The following is a 24,661-nucleotide window of genomic DNA, read 5'->3' on the forward strand; positions in this document are numbered from 1 at the left end:
CAAAATAATGTTTAAATTGGCTCACGTTCCAGACATGAGCTAATTTAAAATTTAACCTAAGAACTTTCATCCGGGATTTAAATTTCGAAAGTAATTTGGTTAGATACTAAATTTATAATTAGATAGCTTCATTAGGATGAAGTTCAATTATAGATTATTTCTAGCATGCCAATATCGCAGGATGAAAAACTGTTTTACTTGGCCAGCTTTATGTCTCCAAATAATAGACCCACATTAATTTGAGACTATTAGACAGACTCATTAAATTGACTCTATTTATACTATATATTAATAGTAGAATTTTGTTTGCCTATAAAATACATTTGATAATAAGGTTAGGTATCACATAGGTATATGCCTCATACAAATGACCTATGCCTGTATCACAGGTATAGATCATGTGTATGTATCACAGTTATAGATCATGAAGACGAGTGATAGATAACACAACAATAACAACAACAACAACAACAACAACAACAACAACACAAACGTTTTTTTCTGATAATATTAATATTGTTAATCCCAGGATTAAAAATTTTCTTTCTAATTAGTACTAATTGCAATGATGCAAAATTGTGCGGGCCAAGTTTGTTGTAAATTAGGAATACATAGGTAGATATTAGTGTATTTTTAATTTTTTACAATATATAATTTATATAAATATAAAACTTTTTTGTTTTACAGGCAACCTAATCGAATTTTTTTAATACTTACCAATTTATGATCTGTACCATTGGCAGTTAAGTACCAGTTGACAAATGGTAATGGGTAGCCAGTCACCTCACACATTAATGTTAGATACTGATCTTTATTGCCTACTACTGTGGTTTTTGTCTTTGGGAAAAACTCCACAACTGGAACAGCTGCAAATAAATAATAAGTGTATAAAAGAATATTCTTACTTCAGTTCTGCCATGACCACGACATGCTAATATGTAATATTTATATGATATTAATTCGAAATAATATCACGTTATACCTCTAAAATAAATTGCAATATGAATAATAAGTGGTTTATAATAAAACATAAGGTTACAATACTTCGCGAGACCTGTTATTGTCTCCGTTGGATTTACCGTGATCGTAATGTATACCTATATATAAAATACTTGTCACATTAGTTGAATGTACTGCAAAAATCAAAGAGAACGTAATGGAACTCTAGTTTTTATTATTTTCCAATGTCAATAAACCGTTGTTTTTATACCTGGAACTGCCGAAGTAGTAATTCGTTTTTTAATCAGTGTAGCCGTTGACTACTTTTTATTTGACAATGAATAGTCGTTTCATCTTGGCTGACGCCAATTTAGCGTAACAAATAACCATCCAATTGAAATATTTTAATATTTAAAAAGATTAAGACAATTTGATTTATATATATATCTTTTCATGTACAACACGTCAGTCTAAGTATTCGAAATAAATACGTTAAATATAATTTTTTAATATGATTAAATTATTACCAAGGAAAGAACCACATTTAGAATTTTATTACGAGTAAAAATGTTTATTACATGATAACACCGTAGGCATCAGAAACAACATATATGCGGTGCTATGAAATTACTGAATATTTAATATCGGTCATTTATTATTCATATTTAAAGATGATTATTTCGTTTGAAGTTGGCTCACCGCTTGTTTTTTATTCAATCGCGTAAAACAAAAATAAATTGATATTATATTTGAAAATAATATAATACTACTTATTAAAAAATTACCTGATACTCGCAAATCAAACGTGACATTCTTTTTCACGTAGCGGTTGTCCGTGTATAAAGTGTAATTTGCAGTGTCTTTCACATTCAGATCTAAAATATTTAAAACAGTTTCTCCGCTTAAGGGCATATTGTCGATATAATATTTCGATGCATTTGAAGGTAAATTGAGGCCATTTCGTAAGCTGTAAAATAAAAATGGAAATCAATTAATAATAATTAATCGTAGATTATGCTAAAAAATAGAACGAATTATAGAACGCTACAATTAAATTTCTCATGTAATTAAATTCTCTGAAACTTTAAGAAGTAACTTTAACACAATACTTACTATTTTTAAATATGTATGTCTTAACCACATTAAAATTATATACTAAATAAACATTGAAGTTAAATTAAGTTAAGTGAAATACGAAATTTATTAAGTGAAACCTTTTCGTGATTGGTATAGGTATGTTGCCTTATTCTAATATATTAATAACTTTTAGTGTATTACATATAGAGCCTTATCTATCCTTCTTAAATGTATAAATTATGTAATAACAAATAAACTGACTATAATGGCCTATTTTATATTCACAATTATTTATTTTCAACTAATATGGTACATATAATTGTCAAAGAGTTATTTAATATTCCATATATTAGTTCGTTTATATATGGATATGGTACCTAAGTAAGGTACGTATGTTTTCTCAGATTCTAGAGTATTTCATTTCTATCTCCCAAGCAAAGTATCTGAAGGCATCGTATTTGTATATATGTATTATGATTTATATATTTTTAGATAATCATAACACATTAAATGTCTCTACTTTTCTTTATTCCCTGTCTAGGTGTCTATACTGAATTGATTACTTATAATAATCCAAATTATTAAGAAATATGAGTACTTAGAATAGCTTTAGCGCAATTTTAAAAAATACATACAAATAATATTTCGGATAGGGGTGTCCGCTAATATTTATTTGTAATCTCATTCTCTTTTGATATAAGCGGGTTACAACGATACCATCCACTTCGGCTGTTATTTTCCGTAGATTTATGAACGGACTTTCTGAAAACAAAAAAATAAAATCCTTTATTTACGCGATATACGCGAAACATTCGTAAATTATAAAGTATTCGGTGTATTTCAGCGCACCTAGAGATGGTTCTTCTTTCCCTTTCTCGTTCTATAAATAGTACGAAAAGTTCATAAATTCTCTAAGTAGTAAAAAAATATCACATATATTACATGAATATTTATACCTATACTAATAACAAAACACCAACATAATTATCGGATCAATTATGATGAAAACCATTGAATATATGAATACCTAGACATGAATACCACAAAAGTTCATGGAATTATCTGGAGCGCTGATGAATGATATGATTATGAGCCTTCATTACATTTCGAGCCCTTCAATTTAGTATGTGGCTTTCTGTATTCTAATACATTACCTATAAATTTTTTTAGGAATCTTCTAGTCTTCTTATCGGAGTTATTACTAGATGTGCAGTTATATAAGCCATGGTCGTCTTTGGTTGCATTTACTATAGTAATAGTGTTATACAACACATTAACTTCTGTAGCATCACATTCGTTAGTTGTTTGATTGACGAAATCCTTAAAATAATAAAAAAAAACAATTTTCTTTTATTGATCTTCGGGATATGAATACATTTCTTTATCCGTCTTTTGACGCCATTTGTAAAATGTTTCATAAATTCAACTAAGCGACTTATTATTATAGCAGCTTTGATGACTTCGGTAGTTCTACCGTTAGATAAAAAAAATGTGTCCATCATTTCTAATATTGCTTAATAATTATAATAATATGTATTACAAACTAAAAATGTAATCACAGGATGTACCTTGCCCACTTTTCTCGGAATATCCCATTTCAGCTCAACAGGAAGATTTCTCTGATAGGCTACTGTGCAATTAAGGGAAAATGTTTCACCTTCTAAAAAATAATCGGTCCCTTGTATCTTCGGAGTATCAACCGGTATATTTTGACCTGAAAAATATTGGACAAATAATATATTTATTTTGTTTAATATATCCGTCAAAGTTTATTATTGAAAATGAAAATAAAATATGAAAATTTATAACATTACTATCGTATTTATAAACGATAATAATAATTAATTACAATTTATATATTTATACGATTGAGAATTAATACATAATAAGTATTAAGATTATTTTTTGTGGTTGTGTAGATTTTCTTATTCTATTTTCACACACATCAAACAGTACATAGATAATATACCCACGTATATATCGAATATAAATACCTAAATCAATACATTCTACAAAATATATGACGAAGCTGTATTTTCTATGTTATGTTAAAAATCGCAACTAAACAAAAATGCAGTCTCTTAAGACTACTACACGCAACAATGTTAAATAAAATTATATTGTAAAACTTCTAAATTACGGTAAATAATAATACATATAATTAACATAAAATATTCTTTCAAAATATAGATATTTAAAATACGTCTAGGTAGTAAAATAAAATTGTTATCGTTATTCATTCCATAAATATCAAATCCTTTCCAAAATCATTCATTGTAACGAAAACCAAAACGATGTTTTATTAGAATAAACGTGAAATGGGATTCTTGACTTATATGTATGCATCTGTGGCAGGGCATTTTAAGATTAATATTTTATAATATTAAGTTAACATTCCTATAGATAATCTGAACATCCCCTGCGACATATGCATTACACAAACAGTCTATATAATCATACATAGATATGCAATTAATTGTTATTAGTTTGTTAGTCACTACATATTATATACATTTACTACATACATGATTCACCATACAGCATAACACCAAAAGGATAGGAAAGATATGAAAAAAAAGTGAGTAATGAGCAACAAGCAGGCCACGAAAAAAACGAAAAGTTGCAACAATAAAAAACGTGAATGAAACCATCACACCACGCTACCTCATTAGATGACATCAAAATCGCAGCACTACTTACAACGTAATGGTTTCTTAACAGTGTCATTTCCACGTTGTCCATAGCATTGGTAAGGAGGCCTACACGCTCTCACTAAAAACCCAATCTTTGGTGAGAACTTTAAATATTCTGCTGTCTTGTTACTCCGCTATTATAATATTGCCAAATAAATATTGTATGGTTAGTACGAATACAATAAATATGCATTTATTTGTATGTTTTTCAATTTTAAATTTTCTTTGATTAAAACTCGTAGTCACGGTGAAAACGATACACATTATCTGATGCTATGTTCGCCAACAAGCTAACACTTTTTATCAGATACAAAGCTACATCAAAACTTTATTAAACTGTCTAAAGAAATATTCTTGTATTCTTTTAAATAAGAATAAATATACACTATTTACTGTCACCAATTATTTATTTCTAGTCTTTATTTTATCTCCGAATACAAACTTTAGACAACACCTACATTCTATTATACAATTATATATTTATTTTCACTATTAATAAGGATTTGGAGATGTATATCATCATATGAGTAAGATATGAATTCATTTAACATATTCTAAATGTATTAATTCACAATTAAAATCAATATTTAATCACAATTATTATTCTATTTTGCTATCTGCTGTTGATATCTATTATATCAATGTTAGGTCAAATGTAATAAAAGCTTAGTATCATATTATTTTTATTTAACCTAAGAAAACAACCTTAAATCTTAAAATTGAAAAACATACTAACCACTTTCATTAGGAAACATATTCACATAGTCATTTTATTACTTTCATGTACTTATTTTGTTATAAAAATGTTGAATGTTATCTAATGAATGTGGTTGACGTTATAAGTAACAAAGTCACACATCAATTCACCTACGTTTATGAACATAAAAGGATTTGTTGTCCGTTTTATCAGCTTTCGAAATTGCACAAACGAAATATATGGTACCATACAAGAACACACCAATATCAACGGTGATCCCAATTTTTGGATTATATTGCTCATATTCAAAGTCATCTATAAACTCAGCTATTTCCTGAATATTAAGAAATCCATTTAAAATCAGTTTAAGCTATTTAGAAAATATATAGTATTCATGCATTAGTTTTGGCTTTATTGTCAGCTATAAGCGTTAGTTTTGCTTATAGGCAGCATTAATGAGACAACGTTGATTAGTACTAACATACTTATTAGATTAAATTTTAATGTAACAATAGTAAAATATTATTAATTTAAATACATTCCCGCAAATTAATTTAGTTTTCACTATCGGTAAGCTGAGACGTACCTATTATGCAATCATGAAATCCATGCTCAGTATGCAAAAGCAAATCGTTTATATTTTTTCCTGTAGTTTGTTTAAAGAAATATTAGTTTAAAAGAACTTTTTGTAATTCTTTAAATAATATTGGCGTCAATTATTATATTGATTTTAGTCTACATCGATGTGTACAGGTATTATAATATGTTTTTCATATATAGCAAATTCCTAATTTGGTTTATTTGAATTATAACATTTAACGTCGTATGTGACAGCTCTTATTCATACATACCACTTTCAAAGTAACTTGGACATCTGGTGAAGTAGGCCTACATCCAAGGACCACCCTTCTTTTGTCTCTTGTCTGGACTACTTCACCCATAGGTACAAGAAGATTGTCAGTGCCTAAAAGTATTTTAATCATCAGACAAATTGATCTCGTTAAGGCATACTGACGGTAAAGAAAAGAGGGAATAATCTACGCTTTGCTCTCACCATTCACATAAATGTAAATATAGGTTACATGCTCCGTGTTAGGCGGTTCTTCCATTAAATTGTTAAGTATGCGAGTCTCATTGATGGTGTCATCGTAGCAGGCATAATAGCCGACAGCGTACTGATCCACGTTGTACAAATCGAGCGCAGTTTCATATGGGTACTGCGTGTCCACCGAAGTTACATTTCTTATTTTTTTTACGAATGTATTTCCGAGACCTTCTTCTTCTATATTCTGCTGTTTAAACTGTACATGTTTTTTTCCTTTACAGTGAATTGTAAAATTTTGTCCCTTTTCTAAAACGATTTCATTTAGACATGGACTTATTTGCGGCCCATTCTTATCTTGAGCATCTGAAAATACCAATTAGATGCTAATAATATTTTCACCACGTTACTTTCAGGTCTCTTAATTATAACGAATTATGTAAACGTTTATGAAAAAAATATGTAAACATAATCATTTAAGAACCGAGTAATCATTTACAAAATAATATATTTGTTCAATATAATAATTAATATTACTCTGTATATATAGTACTCTGGAGAATGAATGGAAAATTTCCCAATCATCAATTTATAAAGGTTCACTTAAGGTCGCATGTCCGCATTTAATCATGTTGTAGTCATATACCTAGCACGGGAGGAGGGTAACTCCAGCCTTTGAGACTGATTGACAACGCAATATATCATCAGTAGTGAGTGAAGAGGGTAAGAGAGTCTGTACTTAGTAAGCTTATCATGCTAATGGATAGCGTCAGTAACATGAGCCCGCACACCTATCGAAAACACTATTAATTAGCCGTGTTCGCGTCTAGGGCGTGACAGAGGTGCGGTCAACATTCGAAAATTAATCCTACCAATAGCATGGCAAATGAACTGTTTTGTCCCTGCCCTTACTGATAATAATTGATCGTATCATACTTCGGAAAGATCTGCCAATTAAGTGATTAAGACCCCGCCGTTCTACCAACTTATCAATCAATTGATTGTCATTAGTTAAAGTGAAAGTATGATGGCTGTAGCCAAATATTGTACTAATCATTTAATTACATAGCTAACATTAGGTCTGTAACAGCTATGTAATTGCTGTTATCTTATACTGTACTAACTTAAAGTTCGATAAGCAATTATATCCATCACGCTATTCAAAATTCAAATGAATGAATATATATGTGATAAATGACGTTAGGAAAACTATAACTTGTTAGGTCCTCCGAATCTGGTCATGCAAATTGTGAAATTTGCATTAATTTGCTTTTTTTATTCTTTGATATTGATCCTTTGCGACACCAACTCTTCACAGAGGTCACGCAATATATATTTTTTTTCAGTGATGTTAATGAAATGGTGCACCCTCTTGGGGTAGCGGAACACGCTGGCAGGGCACCAGTGAAGGATGATAGGATGAGCATGAAGTCAGGTCAGTTTGCCCATTGTGGCGAAGTTGCCAAATGATTTACCACGACGGTTTCAAAGGGGGGCTGCGCGGAGGTCGACTGACATGGTATATTGCTGTCAATGAGGCTACTATCTTCATTATTAACTAACATCTACCTCCCCGTCACGCAAAATTAGCGGCATATCGTATCGACGTTATCAATAAAGTACATTTATGTTACCACACACCACAGAATTTAGTGCTTAGTTTCGATTGTGTAAATTTTCGACAATAACAACTCTATGAGGCCCTGTAAATGAATTTTGTTTAACAAATGCAATAACATGTTATTGTCAGTAACTTGTTATTGTAAATACCTACGAACCTATTTTTCTAGCATATTATTTTGTAGATATACCAATCATATTGTTGACATATTTTTATATTTGGTTAGAGATCGGTATTCACTACAATATACCTATATGTAGCTTGAAATAATAATTTAATAGAAGATTTTATATATATATATATGTTTTATACGTTGCAGGTATAGTCAAATGAAATGCCTAAACATGTGTAGCTAATTAGTAGAAAAATAAGAAATACCTATAAATACATACAATACACAAAAAAATAGTTCGGTTTATGTTTAACCCAACAACTAGATAATACATATTCGTCCAGAAACAGAAACCGGGTTAATGATGAGCATTTACGAGGGAAAAGGTCACCGTTAGGGACGGTTTTATAGTTTGTTACAGAGTTCAAATGTATACAAATCAGGCTATATTGAAACACTAATTATAGTAAAGAAGAGCCAATATTTTCGTGAACATTTGTTTCAAAAATAGTTATTGAAGTTTTATAGCATAAAATATATAAAGTGAAATTGTTGATGAACAATGTATCTTTAAGGGGCATAGATAAAATGTGAATCAAGTTAAGATTTTCTGAAATAAAAGTTATTCTATTCTTATACAAATTTTTTTTGTCTATTTTGTGATGACCGTTGTATATATTCTTTATCCATAGGATACCAACAATAATTTTTATTACTTTAAGTTTGAAGAGAGTAAATCTTAAGTTTCAGGAAACTAATTCTTGAAGTATAACCTAACTGCTCTATAATTCTATATCTACAATCTCTATAAACATAACGTGTAAACGTTGTTCTACATACTCCAGTTAGGTCTTGATCACGGTTAGTGTAACCTAGTCTAAAATTCGAAAGATAGATAGATATACCATAAATTTTTTCATGTTAAGATAAGTACTTAAGCAATTATACCAATTTCAGTATGTAATTGGTATAATTGCTTAAGTATAGAAAAATCGATAGAATAATGTTGAAGTTTTGAAATTTTGTAGTCATTGAGGAGTACTTCTGAATTTAGATTACATACAATCGACATAAGAAATAATTTTATTTTGTTTCCAATTCATTAATATTAATTTCAAGGAAAATAACAATGTTGCTCTGTTTATCTATACCGATGTATTGCAGTATGTTAAACTTGTGCATATTATAACAAGTGATTGTATGGATTGTACCGGATGTCTGCCGTATGATATCAAAGTATGCATCCTGTTTCTAAAATTACGCACAACAAGATGCTTCCTTTAACTCCATTGCTCTGCGAATTATTTGTGAGATATTCATTGAAATAATGCTTGATATCATAAACCGATGTACCTAATAACAAGTGAATTTGTTAATAAAACTCGTATTAAAAATTTGTGTAATAAAGATCTGTGATATCATGTAGGCAGTTGCTATTATATTAACAGTCTGTCGACGTTGAATAGCATTATACATTTTGTTTAAAGCTATTGACAACAAAAATTTAATCTTTGCCACAATTATGTGCATAGATTATTATAATACGTATATAGGTACTGTATTAAATATTACGGTTACCTATTAATATGTAATAATATGTGCTATTTCTTTCATATTTTTCAGAGTGATAAAATTAAAAAATAAAAGAAATATTTTCTCTATATTCCATAATAAGATTCAGGTTACATTACATTAAGTTTAATGAGAGCTACTACGTACTTCGTTCCAACAAATGAACTGAAAAAAATATTTGGTCTAGATTGCTGTACAGAGTAACATATACCTACTAATATTAGTTTTATAGAATGCTAAATAAGTAGATACCTATCCTGGACTGTACAACTATACGAATATCAAAGTATTTGTGTTTATCAATTATAGTTTTAGTTAATTAATTATAGTTTTAATTAGAAATAAAATCTTCAATAAAACACATGAATCATAACACATTTTTGTTTTATTCTATAGTATCATAAAGTAAAACGCATTAATATGGTAAAATTAAAAATTACATTTAACATTATAAGTAATTGTTTTCAACGACTTAATAATTTAAAAAGGGATGTGATGAACACTTGTATCCACATAGATGTAACGTCTCAATCATAATAGCAGATGTAAACTTTAATAAATTATTATTAATGTAATATTCATATCAATCATGACCTCATCTTCAGAGACTAACTCTATTATATTTATAAGTATATACATATATATGAAGGTAATATCGTATTTGTATGACTTTCAACTTAACCTGAATTTATTCCTTTTTAAAATTAATTAATGTGAAAAACTAAATTAAATTTGTTAGTTTTATACAGTGTCTACCGTACATATTATTAATTAGAAGCTATCGCACTCTAGTAATGAAAGATTACTGAATTATGAATTATTATGTATGTATGAATTATTCATTATAATATATTGAGCTCCATATGAGTGTGGCTTTTAATTATTAATGAATTGAGCACCAAACTAACATTCATTCCACAACGATTTCTTTTTAATAATGATAATATAGTACAGCATTAAAATTCATTTTTCAAATAATATTTGTAAGTTGTGTTGCAGTAGAGGTCAGATAGGTAGTCAAATTACAAAATAAGAATCATGACATCTTAGTTATACTTTGGACTACGGAGTCCAATGCGTGAATAGCATCACAGATGTCAAATAATTTTCATATATATAGGCGATTGTAACCAGGAGCCGTCTGTATGTTTGTCATTTAGGTAAATTACATCAAAATAATCTGAGATAAGTATGTCGTTAAAATAATATTACAATAATAAATGCTTAAATTATAAATATGTTATATTCTTTACAAAAATATTTTTTATTCTACTCTAAATAGGTATACTATGCAAATTTTAATTATTATATTAAATCAAATATTGAAAGTTATCGATTTAGAATTGCTACCATTCTGATCTATTTCATGATATGAAAATGCAGGTATTATAGAGGAAATTCTATAGTTTTACATTTTCATTACATATTCACAAAAGCAGTTATCGAACTTTGACCCTTACGATTATAGTTTCATTCTATGACGTCAAACGACTTAATAGAGTAATTTTATTACACTTACTAATGTATTTTTATTAAATACAAAATTATTGCCTGCAGTGCGTATTAATTCTATATTTACATTTTTTATTTAGCCTCTTCAATATAAAGCCACAAGTCTTAAATAAATATTATTTTAAAACATTTTTTTATAACACAATGTGTACATATTTGACCAATTATATATTTTATTAAAATCACATCTATAGTTAACACAATGGTCTTGATAGTCTACAAGGTGTAATTGTGTCAGACAATGTTATTAAGATAAAAGTAAGTTTAAACTTTAAACACCTACATTTATCTATCCATAAAAAAGCAAACATCTTAATAAGATCAACAAGGCAGACGCAACTGTATTCAAATAATCGATTCAATAACTACTAAAATATTCTACAAATGAATAATGACAAATAACACCATGACTGACCGTGACACTTGCGCACTGCGTAATTTTTTATGAAGTTTAAACATTTTAATTAAACACAAACTACATTTATCTATTTTTCCATAAAAAACTTGTCAAACATCAAATTACAGGATACTCAATCGAAAATTTTGATTAGCATTGGTACAGTTTTGATAAACACACCATTTTGGTAGAGAACAAAATAAAAGAATTCTAATACATTTGCAATGGAAAATCTTTTCTAATTTATTATTCCAATCCGAATCATTTGACCTTTGCTATTATAAAAAAACATTTAGACAGAATTGAATTTGTCAAAATAAGAAAACTAAAAAAATTAATTATTGATTAGCATTGATACAGTTTTGATCGTAGAGAACAAAATAAAGGCAAGAAAAATGTGGTCCAAAATAAACTAAAATTAATTATTATCGTAGCACAGAAAATTAATATCTATTTTCGCTATTTATATATTGTACAAATAAATACATTTCTTTTTGAGGCATTGTCCAGATTGTCCACATTGTCCAGACCAATTGTAAGTTGTAAGATCAGTACAGTTTAAAATTTTCACGTTTAGTGAATTTCTTCTAAAACTTTTATAAAATATAAGAACTAAAATGTGTGTATATATATTTTTTTTTTTAATTAAAATTTAAATACAAAAAAGTTTTTAAACAATATGCATATGACCGTCACGTACAATACACGCTCGTCCGAAGCCTGAGCGTGTTGCAAGTTACATAGTTAGTACTCATATATGTGTATGACAGTAATATGTTTATTTTCGCAATTTCCGTCGTTACAATATTATTTAAAACAACTATATTCTAGGAACATATACAAGAAAGATCGCATTATAAGGAAAACCAAGTTTATGGTAGACATTAATTTATTTGAACTAAAAATGTTTTAATGTATAATACAATTCAACGTGTCACTTTTTTGCATCATTAAGGTGTCGTAATACTCGGTTAATACGAATATAACTACTAATTTTACTTGTTCACTAATAAAAATAAAAACCGGCTCAGTGCCTGTTTAACTCGTACATCGAGACTTCCGAAAAAGTAGTATAATTGTTTTTTTTCTTTATCATATCAACTTTAAAAGCTTTTTTATCTTCTTACATAGGTCAGATCTTCTTATACTGTGAGTTTGTGATAAGCACGATGGTCCAGCGGTTTAGCACATCGCTTTACTTCTGATAGTCACGAGTTCGATTTTTCCCACTTGTATTCATAAGTATGTTTGTTTGTATCGGTCTGAGTGTTTTCTATGTATATTATTTATGTATTTACAAAAAAGTATATTCATATATCCGTATCAAGTGTCTAGTACCCATAGACAACACAGTGCCATCTAGAAATAAATAATAAATATTTAAACCCAATAAAACCGAAGAAAAACTAGAACTAAAGCTCATCCATAGCTGAGTAGCTACTCAGTATCGTCGCCAGTTCTTTAATAATATTTTTTGCTGATAAGGCGTAGATGAATGCTTCTTATGATGATAAAAATGGTACAATCCGTGAATTCATTGACAGTAAATTACGAAATACATTAATTTGACAGTATTTTAGGAGTGGATGTTACGTGATGTCTTTGCCAAAACCTAATTACCAAAGAATGCCGAGATTCGGCTTTCTTTATTAGACTGCAAAAAGTCATCTGTGTCGGTACCTCTCTCTCAGCTATATCTGAGGTGTTTCAGCTAAAAAGGTGATAAAAGGCATTGAAATGACAGGCTATACACATCTTAGTACTCCGGAATGGCAACATACGGACGTCACATGTTAACGAGATGTCGGTGCCACTTATCACCAGGTGCGTCGTCAACTTGTTTGCCATTTAATATACATAATAGTACATTATTATATAAGTGCGTTACGATGGTTATCACATACGAGGCAGAATTACAGCCTAAGTCGAAGGCGAGGGCGTAATAGAGTGTGTTAAATACGAACTATTTAAAATTATTTGTTAAATACATTTACGATGTTTTGTAACACACTTCATTTTAAAATAAACTTAACCATAAAACTATGATGCACACTGTTGTTTTCTTGGCGTTTTTGTTATTTTAAATCAGCTGATTTGAAATAACTAAAACGCCGAGAAAACAGCAGTGTGCCTGTGCCTATTTTATTATTTTGGAAATCCCATCCTTGTTAATCCCACATAATTTTTTTGATGATTCAAGTCGGTTAATAACATATGACCTGTATGATGATTAAAGATATAGTTTCAGTTCAACCATGGTGTAGTATAGAAAAATAACGAAAATTACGTCACAAGGTTTCGCAAAATGGCGCGCGATTTCGAGGAATTTTCTATGACGTCTCACCGCGAATTTGAGTACAGCAAAACAGGCAAACCCTTTAAATTTATGTATATTCATTATTCTTTCACCAATTGAAACATGAATGTCCAATTTACACAAAGAACTTTGATCTAAATAATAATATTCAGTGGTATAGTTAGTTATATTAACGAAGTTTTACTAATTAGAATCATGACTCGAAGTTTTGTTACTATTCAGTGGTTGAACAGAATATGAATTTGTTGAAGCGAATTCACACTTACCTCAATAATACATAAAGGAATACATTTATCGTCAAGTATTAAAGTAGTTACCTACTTTAATTCATTATTATTTACATTTTTATTTGTTGAATAGACCCTATCTATATAGTTATCTATCTATATATCTAACTCTGTTAGTGACAATTTTCAATTGTAATGTGTTAAAAATTATAAATTTGTAATTTTCTACAGTTCATTTTAAAAATTGTAATTGCAAGCTTGCAATATAGGAATGGTTCGTAAATACAATAGTATATTGATCCGTACATAATTACAAAATTGTTGATTTTAATCTGCTTGTATAAGAATTGTTTGCAACAGCATTATATAATTAAGCCACTGAAGTTAATTAATATATTTTGAGCAACAAATTATGACAATTACACGAACTCGCCATACTATTTCTGTGGAAAACACCGTCAATAAATAAACAAGGTGAGTTTTATGTCCGCCGAAATAAAACCTTCTATAGGCATCTACATAAATATGTTTTGTTCCGAGAATGAATAATCGTAATTAATAAGGAAACAACAGTCTATCTCTGTCTAAGTTAGACCGATTACAAAGATTATCTAGTGATTCTCACTAATATTGGTTTAAAAATATTGACAGCAATTTGTTATTAGGAAAGTTACACAAAAAATATATGACTTGAAGTTTGATTTATTTTTTATTTCGGTGAAATCCTAACTACATGTTTCATTTATACCATTTCTATTGATATAGCATCCACAAATACTTGCAATAAATCTCGCCATAATCGTTTAGGTAATCTTTATGGGCTATATAAAAGTGTTTCGATTGTTTTTGTGTCCAATAAAATAGTTTACGGTTTATATCCATTAACGTTTATGTGACATGTGGCACTTATTAAGTAGCTCTTTACGTATTACATATACCACTAGTAACATTTAGGGATTAATATGCCATATTATTTTATTATGATGTGAAATTATTTACTCTAGTTTCTTTTAGCTACACAGTATGTACCGGAACACTGGACTGTTTCGTAACCAAAATGATGATCACACACAGTTTCGACAAAGTATGTAATTATTTAAGGCATTTGTGCATATATGGAATGTGATAAACTATACATTTATATAATAAATACTATAACATTTAAATAGTTATGTCTGCCTTACTGTCAACCACAGATAAGATAATATTATATACTGTCAACGAAAAAGTTTTTGTTCATTTACTGAACAAAAACTTTTTCTATTATAGCATAGTTATATTATATATTTTGTCTATCGCTAATAACGAAAGGAGAAACTTATCGAAAGTATAATAATATTATATCTAATAACTTTCTTAGACTATTTATTAACTTTGCCAAATAAGTATAGATCTGAATATATGTATGTAATTTTTACCTATATATAAATTAACAAATTACAAATTAGCTAAATTTACAAATTGGTATATACAGCGAATTTTCACATGATATATCAGAGAATATCATTCTATACTGTTCTTCTGAATTACAAATAAACGCTAGTGTTACTCGTAAGTAGATTTAACAAGGAGCATAAGTGTTCAGCACAATCTTGTAATCGTTCATTCTGCCGACTATGACATCAGAATAATAAGTAGGTACCTACACGTCTACTATTTCGTGTTCAGACTTACATATTCTGATCAGTTTTAATTAATTACTTACTTTATTGTTGACAGCGTTATGGTCTACTAGTTCACTGTACAGAGAAAGTGAGCTATCATCAGTATTAGACTATATATTTATTTTCTACATATATCTATACCAATATTATAAAAGAGAAAAAGCGTGACTATATGTCTGTCTGTCTGAGAAGGGGTGGATTGTAGTTAATAGGAACTAAGAGTCTTTCTTCAGCTAAGCGCCTTCTTTTTAATCTGCATTCATATTTGAATGGGGAGATATCACAGGGGTTATATGAATTGTCGTTCCAGTTAATTGAAATAAATATACAATAAGAATACAATTTTATTGTTTTGCCACAAAAAAACAATAAAATTGTGATAAAATTGATAGTGATCAAATGTCATAAAAATATATATACATTTTTTCTGATTTTCGTATGCTTTTCTGATAAATGCTGTCGAGATGGTTCACATCAAACTTTTTTGATACAATTCACATGTTTTATGTAATCTTCATGAACTTGGTAAAACAATTCATTTAATCCCTATGTTTTTCCTTTTAAGTCACGCTGGGTAAGCATAATATACACAATAAAATCGTTCAACCGTGAGAGTTATCTATTGTTACCGAATTGTTGCCAAATAAAAATATATTGGGTTGTCCATTTTTGTGAGGGCAAGAGCATTAACGATGATATATAGCTATATATAAAGTAGGTACTTATTTATCTTTATGATGGGAAGACATGATTACATGTGTACTTACGTTTAGGGTTCCCATCCCTGTTATCTCATGTATGATATTACTATATTTTATTCAATTTGCCAATGAATAGCTATAGCTGCCTAGATTTTTTCTAAAAACTGCAACATTGGGGTTTACAAAAAGGTTTCTTAAGAATCGGCAACGCGCTCGTGGTAATCCTAGTGTTTCAGGGATCCAGTCGTCTAGTGTAACCTATGTAACAGATAGGCCACATCCTTGTTTACCATTATCATGGTGTAAAAAAATATCCAATCTCTCTCTTTATTATATAGACGATATGGCAACAAAATGGTATGCAATATATAGAAATGTATGGAATTGCTAAATGAATTTATCGCGTTTTTTTATATAAACTGTAACTTTAAGGGCGGAGCGAAGAATTTTACGATTGAGCATTATGTTTGTTATACTAGACATTGGAAAAATGATTATATATGCCCGAAAAATCAAATAAATAATGAAAAATAAATATATAGGCGTTCTTTTCCTTAAATAGGGGCAAACCTACTTACGGCATCTGTTCTAGAAAAGTTCGTCCTATAACTTATATTGGGTATAATTGATTTATTATCGTTGTATTTATTTATGCATTTAATAAGTAAAATCTTTTATCGTAAACTGATGAGTTGGTGAAATTATATAAGTAGTTAATCAGAAAATATCGACAAGTAGGTATAAAAAAAAGTTATTAATTATTTATTATGTTATTATATGCCTTATGGTGCTACAATCAAGGAAATAAACTACTTTTAGTATCTGTTTACTTGTGAGTATCAATTGTATATTATATTAATAGCAAAGTAATTAACCTTAGCTGTGTTACATGATTATCATGGTCTTAATTATAAAACAAATCAACACTCATATTCTTTTATATCTACAAACTATTTACATTATATAATAATATATCTATTTATTTACGCATACAATATGTACCTGTCAATATACCATAGGCATAATAATAATAAATAAGACTGGACAACTAATACAGCATATATAGGTACATTTATATACCTATAGGTATATGCAGTCTAGGTGGTTTTCTGTTTGTGTTCGCCTGTATATTTTTTTGTATTCTGTATTAAGACAAACATAGAAAAACATACAGGCCGATGCAAACAGAAACACAAATGTATAGAATTGAGCGTGAGGATCGAATCAGCGGCCATCGGATGCCTTGCTTCCATGCTTTCCGCTATACTACCGAGGTCGTCATCGAATATCGTTCTACTACTATTTATAAACAGATCATCAATTATTTTTTTAGATCGGACCGAACGAAGACGGAAACTTAGAAGACGATACCATGAACACAGGCTGCGATTAGGTAATATATTACATACTGGCTGTATCCGCGACTTCGACGCCGTAGAATTTAACTTTATTTTTCTAAAATAAAAGTAAAAGTTTTTTTTTTTAAAAAAAGGCCCGTCAAAATCGGTCCAGCCATTTCAGAGATTAGCCGGAACAAACAGACAGTCAGACAAAAACTGTAAAAAATGTTTTTTTCGTGTACATACCTTATTTATATTCATATGCATGTAGTAAAAAACGGTTATTTCAATATTACAAACAGACACTCTAATTTTATTTAGGTATATTACATGTAGAGATTATGCTGGAAGATATTTCTACCACTAGGTATTAAAATATTACGTGATACTTGTAATAATCAGAATTTGCATTTTCTTAATCATTTTTTATATTAGTCCTCATTTTTTTATAAGTAACCGTATTGGCACTACAGTCATGTTTTCTATACCTACAGTTACCATGTGTTATAGATATCTACCTAAATACAACGTGTCATATTTACACATGTAACAATTATATGACGAGGTATATCTATAATCAAAATGAGGTCATACAGCTATTGGTTATCCATTCGTGAACAATATTGCTCGTATTTTTAACCGATTGTAAAATATATTTGTTATGTTTATTGCCTTAGAACTCAGTTATTTATAAAGCATATGGGAATTATTTTTACTTGTAAGAATATACTGAATATGAGTTGTTCTTGTATGAATAAATATATTCAATAGAAACAGAACTCGATCTCAGTACTTTAGTTTTTAAATCAAAGTAATATACATGGCCTTGTTAATGATCAGTAGTATTGCGAACTAACTGTTTCCTACTGCCTCACCAGTGCGGAATTTGATAAATTGCGTTCCCGTGAAATTTAGAAAATATCTCTATTCCTTATTTCAAAATCCGTTGCGTAGTTTTAAAGATGATATCTTATTAATATTATAAACGCGAAAATTTGTGAGTATGGATGTTTGTTAATCTTTCACGCAAAAACGTTCAGTAGGAACGGATTTTGATGAAACTTTACAATAATATAGCTTATACATCAGAATAACATATAAACTATAAATTTCAGCTAGTATATTATATAAACTGATTCTCTGGTTTTACATAGCACATACCATGTGCTACTGAATCGTAACAATACTTTAATAATAAAACATAATCTATTTTTATTTCTAACGACAATAAACGTTATCTGAGTTGTTCATGCCATAATTAATTATAATATTATGACTACTGTTATCTGTAATTCATAAGTCATGATTGAGTACTTTTGTACTTAAACACATACTGTCTACAAGTTGATAATATACGAATAATGTATATACATATATTATTCAACAAATATGAATACATAATGTTAGGAGGCAAGCAAAATAAAACGTTTAAACAAATACAATGAACAAAAACTATTGAATAATAACCCATTCAATTGTGGATGCTGCAGACTATTTTTGCCATAAGCGCCTCAATGTCAAGTCTCGCATCGAGGTCGTTTGTCTTATAAAGATATTCAACGTGTACAATAAAACTCACGCTCATCATGATGATTGATCATGTTTTATTATATTGAGTAATAATATTAAGTATATATAATATATACTTCAAAATTAAAATGTAACATGTACTTATTACTTTACTTAGTTAGGTACTAGTAGTTTTTTTTTAATATTTACACCTACATAATTATAATAAATGTGCTTGAGGGGCACTTTAAAAGATCATATTAAGAATGTATTTATTAAAATTAATTTAAGAACGTTATTATTCTAAAATCTTTATATTTGTAAGGGTGGATTGGGCCTTTCGTATATCGTAGATCTATTTAAATAACTTGTTTGATACTGCTTAAAGCTGTATAAATTTATAATATAATTATTATACTTAACTTCCTATTTAATCATCTTAAACTCATCCGGGTATTTGGATATAAAGCCATGTATATTACTTACATAATACACCAAGTAAATAAGAAAAAAAGTTTCTAATTTTATTTTTAAACTGCAGGTAAGTATTAAAAAAAGATGGCGCTTGAATTTATTTATTTTCAATTCAGCTTTAAATAATTTGGAATAGGTAGATACATATCTACCTACATAATACCTACATATTTTGGTACATACCTATTCCGAGATAGATACCTAGATAGTTAAATGATTATGATAACGAATCCAAAATTATTTCAGTAACGTAACAGATTATAACTGCCTTATATATTTCATGCTATAAATATAATAATAATAAGTACCTATTTAAAAGTTCTACTATTCTAATGCAAATGGTTATTTTTATCATATACTGTTGTAGTCATTTTAGGTACCTACACATATATCTGTAATCATATCATTAGTAATGTCACTTCTATTTACGGAACGATATTCGAAAAATTATCTTATCATATGGTTGTCAATGCAAACTCACTTTATGTAATCTATGAGAACAAACTGCAACATGCATCACTAAATTTATTTGTTCGATATTATTTTTAAAGGAACTATTTTTATGGATTTATATAAAATATAAGTCAGTATTAGGTAGGTACAAACTACAACGTACAAAATGCATACGAATAAATAATGTAACCTAGCTAAATAAAATTGTTTTAATTGCTATTATATGCTTACAATGAACAATCCGATAATTCGCAACGAGCATTTACCTACAAAACCTACTTATAAAGTATCCTAATTATATATTAATCTTCATAAAATATTTTTTTCTAATTCATAGCAATGAAATTAAACTACAATAGCACTAGTGTTATAAAATACAACTGAAGTTTAAAATAACATATACATGTCAATAAGGACGTATGCACTAAATATAGTTGTATTAATGAACGGAAAATAATAAATGAATAACATGAATGAATCGATTATTTCGCGTGAATCAGAATCTTTCTTGTAAAATCTCAGTTCATCTGTACTACCTATGTCAGTATGAATCATAAAACGGAGGCTGTGTCACTTATTACTTAAGCACACTATTCTGAGTCAGCAGACTGGCACCGTTTTTGAATTTGTCTGTCGCAGCCTTGTTTACTCCAGACAGATCACCTATCGTACTTATAACGGGTTAGTTTTTCTTCATAATAATAATATATAGGTATATATCTGTTTTATATCGACATATAGCCATCATCGTTCAAGATGCTTATAAATTATAGGGTTGTAAATTCTTATGCTAGTCAAACACTGTTTTTTCAATTTTATAGTATCATGGGATAAGATAGGTAGATTATTAATTTAATATGTCTAATTTTGTAGTAATAGAATCTTCTGTAAATTTCACATTTTCTCCTCTGTCACTTCACAATTAAGGAGATAATTTAATGTTTCAAACAGTTAAAATTATTTTAACAACGATCTCAATTATATTATATTCTTATCAGTCGTTAGTATCTCATTTCTGTCATAACTTATCGCAACAACTAATCTTCTCAAGTTCAGTTTTAAGTTTTATTACACAGGTATAGCGTATGCTGTCTTAGCGAGGTATAAAAGTTCATTGACCAAATTTGTGCATCTAAAAAACAACTCAACCTTTACAAAATCTTTAGTTTCACAGATCTATTTACAAATATCACTAAACACAATGACTAAAATCCGTTTTTCAATTTCTAATTTAATTTTTATTCAATTATTGATATTTTTGTTAAAAAATGGAAACATATTTTATTTTATTAAAATAAACTTTACTTAGGTCGGCCTCTGGTAACCGTCAGCGTCGTGATTAGTTTCAGGAAAATTCGCTATCCTTTCATCAACCTATCATCTTCCACAGGTGGCCCGCCAGCGCATACCATCAGCACAGGCGAGAGTACCAATTCATTATAATACATAAATATAATATTGATTTATACGTACATGAATTTATAAAAAATATAACACTAATAATAATGTAATACCTACCTACTTTTTTACGTTAGAATTAATGTGATTACAATTAGGAAATATTTATAAACAATAACGATGTTTATTTACTACGCAACACATTTGTTGTCAAAACTTGAAAAGTTGCCAAAAGTAGACAACATAAACCTACATACAATCTATAACACAGATCTTTAGATATAATTATAAAGTTGTGCGTACTCAAATAATATTTATTAGATATTATTTCATTCATTTGTCATATGGTTACCTATCTACTTGGTAGCTTTATCAGTTTATTGGTGAATGGTTTCAATTAGATAACTAAACAGGTATATTAGTTACTTTAAATGCATCAGGATTATTAACTGTGCACAAGTTGTTAGCATTGGTATTTTATAATTTGTGTAGCATACTTACTATGGGTGAGGTTACAGATCACTTGCCCAAGTCATGCCTATGTTACAGTCATGGCAATTGAGCCGTAAATCCACAGAAGATATCTAACGAATTGTTAAATACAATAGCAAGCCTTAATTAATTAATTAGTGACAAAGTACTTCAAAAATGCAAGAGTCGAAGAAAGTGATATATTTAATTATATTCAGTTATTGTAAGTTACATTTTGTTATGTGTGTAAGAATTAACAGTATAAAACCAAAGCAATTCCAATGCGGAAAATATACGCAAAACAACCTACTATGGTTTATTATTTTTTTAAACATTTACCGCTTATTTTTTTACTTACGTAATTTATATGTAGTTATGTTAGATTTGTTTACATTCCAAATATCTACGTGATAAAGGTCATACCAATTTTGGTCATTAGGAATTTTACTTACTGTTAACCTATTGCAGTTATTAGCTAAGCTTAGATTAATTCCAAACGATGTAAAATAAATATCGATTCAATATATTCAAATGTGAAATTATATACTTACACCTAACTACATACGTATTATAAAAAATGGGCAGTGATAGCGTCTATAATCATTATGACATTTGTAATGTAGGTATTTTAATATTTGCTACAAAGGTATAGCCATAACGAACGCCTTTACCTACATACTTAAAATGATGTCACAAATGTTAACTCAGATTTATTACAAAACAATTACTACATTCACATAGAAGCATTTGATTTTGAATTAATTAAGTCGGAAATCTATCTATCTAAGATTTACTCACAATTTGCTTGATTTTGTAAGACTATTGTACGTCTAATATCATTTACTATTGAATTATTTATGTGTTCTATATAATTTGAGTATATTTTTAATACTTATTTGCAATTGCAATTGGAAAAAGCTTTGGAATACTCAGAGAACAAGGTGCAATTAGATATATTAACTGAAACAAACTGGCAACTCCGATTGTGTTAAACTGCATCCAGTCGATGTGAACACGGATTTGTGTTCGCAGATAGATACAGTGGCTGGTGAAATATAGGCCTATACTAGATATGAAATGATCAAGCACATTTTTCCCAAATAATTTTTATACCGGCTATATCGTAACTTGAGTTTTCTTCAGCTAGCCAACAGACGAACATGCTCCCGAGGCAAGATATAATGCGTGTATTAACAAAGGACTTATCAGCAGTCATCCCAAGATTGAATAATATTAAACCTTACCATTTCTAGTGCAGTAGTCTATCGCTCGAACTTTACTAATCCAAACCATAATGGTAATTAGATATACATTCCAGACAGCCTTCATTTTAAATATGTTGTAGTCCTTCTTGAAGTTTGTAGAATATAGTGTGTTATCTCTCATCGACCACTTGTAAAATTACAACCATAGCTCCATACCGTGAAGGTAATTGGAGCGGTCTATTTCAAACGATCGGAGCCAATACTAACAATTCACATTCCAAGAGTTACGCGTTACACTATTACCGTACACACTTTAAAACTTGAGAACTCTGACTCATTTTGATTTGAACCATACGTGTTGCAATTTTAAACATAAAATGATAGTCTCCACTTCACATTTTTATACGTGTAATGCACCAATTGAGAGAAATTGAATAATTGATTTGATACTTTTTCAACAGGGGCTAAATAGGCCACTAGCCACTACGAAAGTTGTAAACAAACTCAACAATTTTTCTGTACGCTACACGTGATGGTGTTCATTTACGGCGACGCGGCCGGTTCGCGTCCTTAACTCCGACGGAATGCGATGTTGTACGAAGTTCGATCACGAACCGAACCCGTTTCTGTACTGTTGGCTGTACACCAGACACCACAACACCACACCACACGAGGCAAATATTTGACTTGTTTTTACTGTTTAATCTTCACTATCAAACTGGAGAACATTTTGTAATGTAGGTAAGTATCTATATAATAATAATAAATGCATTGATTGCTACATGAATATGCTAATTAGTCAGTTAAATATCCCTGACAACGTGATATTAAATAACTAACGATGAATTTATAAATTAGTTATGGATATAATTACATCGATTATTAAATACGCAAGCCATTTCAGTAGCCTTCTAAATATTGAAGAGATTAACTTCTGTATCCACAGATGTACTTACAGTTCACGAAAAAAATACACCTCAGACAGTATTAACTAGGCATAAACTCGGATCAATTAATTGCCTGATTAATGATTTTTAGTTTAGAAGCACGTGTCGCGCAATATTGGTGTCAGAAATTGATTATTAATAAGGAAGCTGTATTTTTAAGTCTTTGTGTGTTATATGTGGGTGTTGCTCAATCATTCAAATCAAACAGTGGATTTTAAATTATGCTATAATGCCAAAAAATATTAAGTGACCGATATCATAAAAATAGTTGTAATCCGTTGGAGCCTTCTAAA

General features: G+C 29.2%; 1 protein-coding gene across 5 annotated transcripts in view; it reads right to left on the reverse strand.

Moving 5' to 3' along the window:
* The window catches only part of LOC131854770 (vascular endothelial growth factor receptor 1), a 37,606-nt gene extending 13,621 nt beyond the window's left edge, over positions 1-23,985 (reverse strand). The window contains exons 1-9 of one of the 5 annotated variants that reach the window (XM_059205915.1): positions 23,461-23,985; positions 6,461-6,814; positions 6,258-6,370; positions 4,717-4,843; positions 3,585-3,730; positions 3,171-3,336; positions 2,652-2,778; positions 1,725-1,906; positions 718-866 (exon numbers count right to left, since the gene is read on the reverse strand). In XM_059205915.1, coding sequence (XP_059061898.1) covers positions 718-866; positions 1,725-1,906; positions 2,652-2,778; positions 3,171-3,336; positions 3,585-3,730; positions 4,717-4,843; positions 6,258-6,370; positions 6,461-6,814; positions 23,461-23,602 — 1,506 coding nt within the window. In that variant the 5' untranslated portion in view covers positions 23,603-23,985. Of the gene's footprint in view, positions 1-717; positions 867-1,724; positions 1,907-2,651; positions 2,779-3,170; positions 3,337-3,584; positions 3,731-4,716; positions 4,844-5,580; positions 6,196-6,257; positions 6,371-6,460; positions 6,815-23,460 lie in introns of those variants that run through there. The other 4 variants (XM_059205912.1, XM_059205918.1, XM_059205916.1 and 1 more) reach the window with 4 other exon arrangements.
* Between the last annotated feature and the right edge of the window lie 676 nt (positions 23,986-24,661).

Source organism: Achroia grisella, unplaced genomic scaffold (genome assembly GCF_030625045.1).
Source record: "Achroia grisella isolate CSIRO2021 unplaced genomic scaffold, CSIRO_AGI_Agris_v1 utg1245, whole genome shotgun sequence".
NCBI classification, from domain to species: Eukaryota; Metazoa; Arthropoda; class Insecta; order Lepidoptera; family Pyralidae; genus Achroia; species Achroia grisella.